The 6,692-nt window shown below is 46.0% G+C and overlaps 1 protein-coding gene across 1 annotated transcript; it reads left to right on the top strand.

Moving 5' to 3' along the window:
* The first annotated feature begins 2,561 nt into the window (after positions 1-2,561).
* Positions 2,562-4,188, top strand: PRPF31 (pre-mRNA processing factor 31). Its single transcript, XM_032110414.1, is given in 8 exon segments — positions 2,562-2,637; positions 2,640-2,918; positions 2,921-3,084; positions 3,086-3,316; positions 3,318-3,563; positions 3,565-3,622; positions 3,625-3,676; positions 3,678-4,188. Coding segments are annotated over 8 exon segments (1,617 nt in total).
* The last annotated feature ends 2,504 nt before the right edge of the window (positions 4,189-6,692 follow it).

The raw sequence follows: 6,692 nt of genomic DNA, 5'->3' as shown, positions 1-6,692 counted from the left end.
GGGTAATATTTTATGGGCCCTCTGGGTATCTAGAAAGAGGTTGTCTCTATGGTGACTGTATCGTGCAGCCATTCCAGAAAGCTGGAACAACTGAAAACATGACATGTGGTCAGAGATGTGTCAGGAGACTAAGCTGTTTCATTCATGGGCCTGACAAGTTCATATGAGGGGACTTCGTGACCTTTTGTCTCCTTTGTTCTCTTCTTCTGCTCTGTCCTGGCAGGCGTGATTAATAATCCTTTTGTGGATTTCACTTGGTCTGACCTCACTTTAGGAAGGAGACTACAGTAAATCCTCTTGAAGGACCAGGGAAAGGCCTGGGTGTTATTCCAACACCAGCTCTGCCTGCTTTAGAGAGAACCTTCAGAGAGCTGCACAGGTAGAGCATTTGAGAGGATGTGTGGGAATGTTTACAACAGTGCTCCTTTTGGAAGGTGTTTCTTAGTAGCCAGGTACCATATTGAAGGAAATAATCCTTGCAATCCCCGTTTAGGACAGGACATATGTACACACAAACAGATCAGGGCTTTTTCAGTCCCATCACCAGGGTGTCAAGTGGCAGCGAAACCAGCACAAAATGTTCTGCCCCATAAAAATCTCAGATCTTAATGAAACCGTAACAGTTGCCAGGCAGCCAGCTTTCCTGTGTTCTGGGAAAGCAAACACAGATTTGATGTGCCAGGGGTCTCATATTCCACCAAAAACAAACAGCTTCAAGGGTTAAAGTCAGCAGAAGACAGATGTGCTGCCTTTTCCTATCAGCCATCCATATCCTGTGCCAAGTCTGCTTGAGACCACAGTGAGAACTAACTGGAAGTCAGCTGAGGCAGCCTACGAATCTCTTGCATAGCACAGGTTTGGAAACATTCATCCTTCCCTCAACAGCTGCCTTCAGAAGGTCTTCAAGGAATAATTTGGAATACAGAGGCAATTGGACAATGAAATCCTCAGTTCACGGCTATAAATACTTCCTTTCCCCACTGCTATTTTAGTTAAGGGCCAATCATGCCACCCTTACACATACTATTCAATCCACTTGCATTAACTGCTCAGAAAATGTGTTATTAATGAATTAACTTTTCAAAAGCTCATTTAGCTCCTAATTCCCCTGGCTTTCAGCAAGATGCCCAGCTGTGATACAGCTCAGAGCCTGTATCTCAAATGGACTAAGTGTCTCCCAGGTCTCTGCTGGGAAGGTTTCTGCCTCTGATGCCTTTTTCAACCTAGAAATGAAACAACACACACTTTCGAGATAATATTAGTATAGGAGGGAATATAAAAGCTGGTTTTCATTGGAGGCCTCCAGGGCAGTTATGGAGAAATGTCCACAAAAGCCCACCCCCCCAAAGGGGTCAATACAGTTTTACAAGTTTAGTAAATTAGCATAATTGACAAAAACAACCAATTAGGACCACAAGTGGTGATGCAGTCGGAAGTGAGAGGAAAGCTAATGTCTTCACAAACAATTTGATGGGTGAAGGTATGGATGTTAACGTCTTTGAAATGGGTCTTAACATCTCTACTAATTTTGGGCAGCAGGTTCCTTTCAGAGCCCAGATACTTTCACTCCTGAAACAGACAAGAGTCTTCACAAGCCCGAAGTTCTGAACTTTGGGGTAAAATAATAGGTTCAAGGGGGGAATATGTGGTAGGCAATTCAGGAAGGCTGTACACCTTCCTAGTGTCACCAAAACTGCAGGAAGAACAAAAACCTTCCAACAACATTTTTAGTGTTAGAGAATCAAGGCATTACTTAATTCTGCACAGGATGTGTAACAGAAATTTCATCCGTACAAAACCCAGGTGTGCAGAGAAAATCATTCCATGACACATGAATTTTGCCAGATTTTTCACAAATTTTATGCAGTCAAAACTCCTAGAGATTCATTGGTTCAATGTTCGTTGGTTCCAAGTTCCAATGTAGTTCTTAGTATTTGGTTTCCCACTGGTTACAGATGCCTTTGCCTCTGATGCTAATTAGGTCCTCATTCTTATCTCTCCTTTCCCAGACCAGGTATCTCACCATGCCTTGTTTGGAGTTGATGGTCATTATCTTTTGGGTGTCTTCTGTGCTACTCCCAGTCTGTGGAGATGTTAAACTCATCAGGCCTTCATCTGGTGGAACAGTGCCCTGGAAAGAAACTTAAATCCCCTTCTGCCGGGGCAAAGGCGAACATTGGTTGGACTTGATGTTATCAAAGGTCTTTTCCAACCTAGTTCATTCTGTGATTCTGTGAAAACTGACTAAAGTTACATTAAAAACATTTTAAATTACCTATTATCTCCAACACTAGTACTTCAGCCAATGGGAGAAGGAAGAGGGCAACATGCGGCCGGGAGTTTAGGATAAAAGGAGGCTGCACCCTCTGAAACCCAGAAAGATAAAACCCTGCGGGCGCATGCCTGGTGGACTCTCTCCTGTTATTCAAATAAGGTTGCAGGACTCCTCTGTCTCCTTTTTGGACATAAACCTCTGGTGTTTTTGGATTTTCCTGACAGAAGTGACATCAGCGTGGCTGCAACAGGAATGGTGGGAGTGCTCCCAGCGCTCCCAGTTCACCATGTCGCTGGTGGATGAGCTGGTGGCGGACCTGGAGGAGGCAGCAGGGGAGGAGGAGAAGGCCAAAGGCTCTGAGGGGGGGGGAAGGAGCTCGCAGTCGAGGACATGCAGGAGGAGCCAGAGCCACCCAAGGCCATGGAGTCTGTGTGGACCATTGCCAAGCTCTGGGACTCCAAGGCATTTACAGAGATCACGCAGAAAATTGAGGAATACATTGGGAAACAGCCCAAGGTGCCTGAAGTTTTGGGGCTGGTGGAGGCTGCCCCTGAATACTGGGTGATCATGGAGGCCAACAACCTCCCAGTGGAGTTTGAGAATGAGCTCAACATCATCCACAAGTTCATCCGGGACAAATATTCCAACAGTTCCTGGAGCTGGAGTCACTGGTGCCCAACGCCCTGGATTGCATCCGAACAGTCAAGGAATTGGGGAATTCCCTGGATAAATGCAAGAACAACGAGAACACGCAGCAGATCCTGACCAACACCACCACCATGGTGGTCAGCGTGATGGCCTCCACCACCACGGGGGCAGCAGCTGTTGGCAGAGGAGCTGGGCAGGACCAAGGATGCGTGCGACATGGCCCTGGCACTGAGCAGGGCCAACCTGTGTATCTATGAGTACATGGAATCCCGCATGTCCTTCATCACCCCCAACCTCTCCCTTATCCTTGGGGCCTCCACAGCCTCCAAGATCATGGGGATGGCAGGAGGCCTGACCCTGCTGTCCAAGCTGCCACCCTGCAACATCCTCCTGGCTAGGGGCCCAGCGCCAGATGCTGTCCAGCTTCTCCTCCACCTCTGTCCTGCCCCACACTGGCTTCATCTACCACAGCGACATTGTCCAGTCCCTGCAGCCAGATTTGAGGAGAAAAGCAGCGCAGCTCGTGGCGGCCAAGTGCATGCTGGTGGCCAGGGTGGACAGCTTCCATGAGAGCCAGGACAGGAAGGTGGGCTACAAGCTGAGGGAGGAGATTGACCATAAGTTTGACAAGTGGCAGGAGCCCCAGCCCGGTCAAGCAGGTGAGGCCACTGCCAACACCGCTGGAAGGGCAGAGGAAGAAGTGGGGGGGCGGCGGTACCGGGAGACGAAGGAACGCTTGGGGCTGACAGAGATCTGCAAACAGGGTGAGCTTCAGGGAGATCGAGGAGGACGCCTACCAGGAAAACCTCAGGTTCGGCCTGGGCCACCTGGGCAAGGCAGGCAGTGACTACATGTGCCAGACCCAGGTCAACGAGGCCACCAAGGCCCGGATCAGCAAGACCCTGCAGAGGACCCTGCAGAAGCAGAGTGTCATCTATGGAGGCAAATCTACAATCCAGGATCACAGCTTGGGCATGGCCTCGAGCATGGCCTTCACCCCCTTGCAGGGGTTGGAGACTGTGAACCCACAGGCAGCCGAAAAGAGAGTGGCCAAGGCCAACAAGAAATATTTCTACAGCATGGCCAAGTTCCTCAAGGTCAATGGGGACAGAAGTGGGGTCCCCACCCCCCCCGAGGCCCCAGGACCCCCAAAAATTCCCCCATATCACCCTCCCCTTCCTTTTCCATCAGAATTTGGTTTCTGGGGGAGGTCCTCCAGGTCAAGGGGGACAAAAACGGGGTTCCCACCCCCTCAGCCCCAGTAGGATCCCCAAATCCCACCCTGCAACCCCCAAATCCCTGGCATTCCCCCCCAGTATCACTTTCCCAGACTTTTTATAAATATTGGAATTTGTGGTTGGAGCATCTTGGGGGAGGTTTTGGGGGGGTTGAAGGGGTCAGGGGGTCCTGGATGGATTTTGGGGAGCCTTGGAAAAAAAATAATAAAGAAAAAAAATAGACTACAGAGTAACAAATATATGTGCAAAGAATGCAGAGAATACATTAAAAAAAAAGGCAAAAATCAATAGGCATCACACCCACACAGTACTTTGATATTTAAGAAGTTACCATGATAACACCTGCACTGCACTGCAGCCTGGAATTAAGCAGGCCTTGCTGCTAGTCCTATGCTAGAACTACTGGAGCCTGATTTTTTGTTTCTTGGGTTAAATTCACAATCATAACATCCTGGTAAGACAAAACTGACCTATATATACATCAGGGCTAAAATATCAGCCCAAAAAGCAGACAACAAAACCCCAGCCACTGAGTAGTATATTTAATGAGCAAATAACTATATGAAAAACTGTTGATTTTCCTGGACATTCAATTGACTGAATCTTATGCAATAAACTTAAAACAATAGAGACTGATTAAATGCTGGGCCTGGATTAAGATGTGTTTGTGAATTTTACAGCCTCAGAATAGAACTACAGATGCCAAACTCTTACATTAGTACAGCTTCCCAAAATGAGAAATGTGTTCCTGGGAGAGTACATCACATTAAGCAGCACACAGGTCTCATTTCTCAAGTTGTTTCTTTTTTAATATCTAAAAAAAAATCTATATAAGAGTCTCTTTGTAATCCTGAGAGTCCTCTCCATGCCCTTGAAATCCAACGCCCACAGCACCATGAATTCTGGAGCACCTGGATGTGTTTGGTTTGTAAACACAAGGCCTGTTTATTTGCTGTCACTCAAAGCAGGCAGCTGCTCACAAGCTCTGCACCAGTGAACCCTGGCTCACTGTTTTCTTAACTCTCCCACTTTCATCCCACAAGAGGGCTGATGGGCAAGATACTAACCTTATCTTTTAAAGGAAGGCTTGGAAATACAAAAATGTTCCATAACAGCAGCTTGGGAAGAATTCCTTGACAGAAGGAGTAGAGTCCTGTCTGCTTTGTTGTATCACTTTCAGGCAAGCTGCGGCTATTTTGCCCAGAAAAAGCTGAAAGGCACCTCTCCTCTGACATCTTCACCTGTGCCTGGCACAAGCTGCTAAACAAGCCACTAGAACATACAGTGAAAAGGCTTCTCAATTGTTACTGACCTAAAAGGATGTAATATCAGATCTAAAAGAGCGTGCAAATTTTTCTTTCCACCTTGGTGTTATTCCATGTTCTACGTAATGATGCAATATAATGGTAAATACCAACTCTGCAATCATATGGGTTAAGAAAAACAAAGAGGCATTTATCAATTTTCTCAATGCTTTTTTTTTTAAATATCAGCTCAAAACACAGACTGTGCTATGTTCTGACTGTTTCAAAAGCAATAAGTAGTTGAGAAAGCGAAAAGGATAATTCATTTCAGCCAACTCCAGAAACTTCTGTATCCATCACAAAATTAAAATATCACTGAAGCAAAAGACCAGTAAAATAGAAGTTGTGCTATAGAGACACATCCCTTAACAGCCCATTAAGTACAACTGTCACTGTTGCATTTAGTGAAAAAACTGCATAATGGTTCAGCTTACTGGGGAATTTTGTTATTCTAAATTTCATTTGAACTAATCTTCCAGCTCCTTCAACTGCCAATCCTTGTGAGTTTTCTTATTCCTGGCTTGAGAGGCTTGTACTTTGCTGGTACAAAACCCTTACACTAAATATAGTCCAAAAGGAATCCGTGTCAAAGCCCAGAACTAAAGCAGCTTCAGTGTTCCCAGTTTTGAAGAAAACCACTCCACTCCATTTATGTGGACACCTAAATGCAAAGCATGACCCGAACAGAGAGTCAGGTTTCCACTCTGCACAAAGAGGAGTGAGGATTCTTGACAGCCTTTAAGTGAAGAGGAGGTATCCTGCAAGGCTTTAGGAATACACAGACCAGCTGCAACAGCTGGGATCCAGTTTCACTTTCAGTCTTATCTTATGGAACTACAGACACTTCATGTCGACCTTCAGAACATTAATCCAGATCACACCCTTTGAAACACAGTGTGATGCTTTCTGCAGTTTGCTTTCGTGGGGAACTTCTGCACAAGTCCAGGCCTTCATCAGGCCTGCCTGTTTCTTCCTAACTTCTCTGGCACTGGAAACATCAGGCCAGATACCCTGAAGACTTTTAGTAACTGAACAAGGTAGCTATAACAAACAAAACAGCAGTAAATATGCTCAGCTGGTTGCAGTTCTTACTCATTTTACCCCTGCCTAACTTGCATTTTGTTCCATCTCTCTCATGCCACAAAGTCAACTTCCTTTCATGCACACTTTCTGTTTATGATTTGGAGTCAATGCCAAATTACTCACAATTATGAATTAAATCTTTTT

Source organism: Corvus moneduloides, chromosome 5 (assembly GCF_009650955.1).
Source record: "Corvus moneduloides isolate bCorMon1 chromosome 5, bCorMon1.pri, whole genome shotgun sequence".
NCBI lineage: Eukaryota > Metazoa > Chordata > Aves > Passeriformes > Corvidae > Corvus > Corvus moneduloides.
This window is presented reverse-complemented; position numbering and strand designations above follow the sequence as displayed.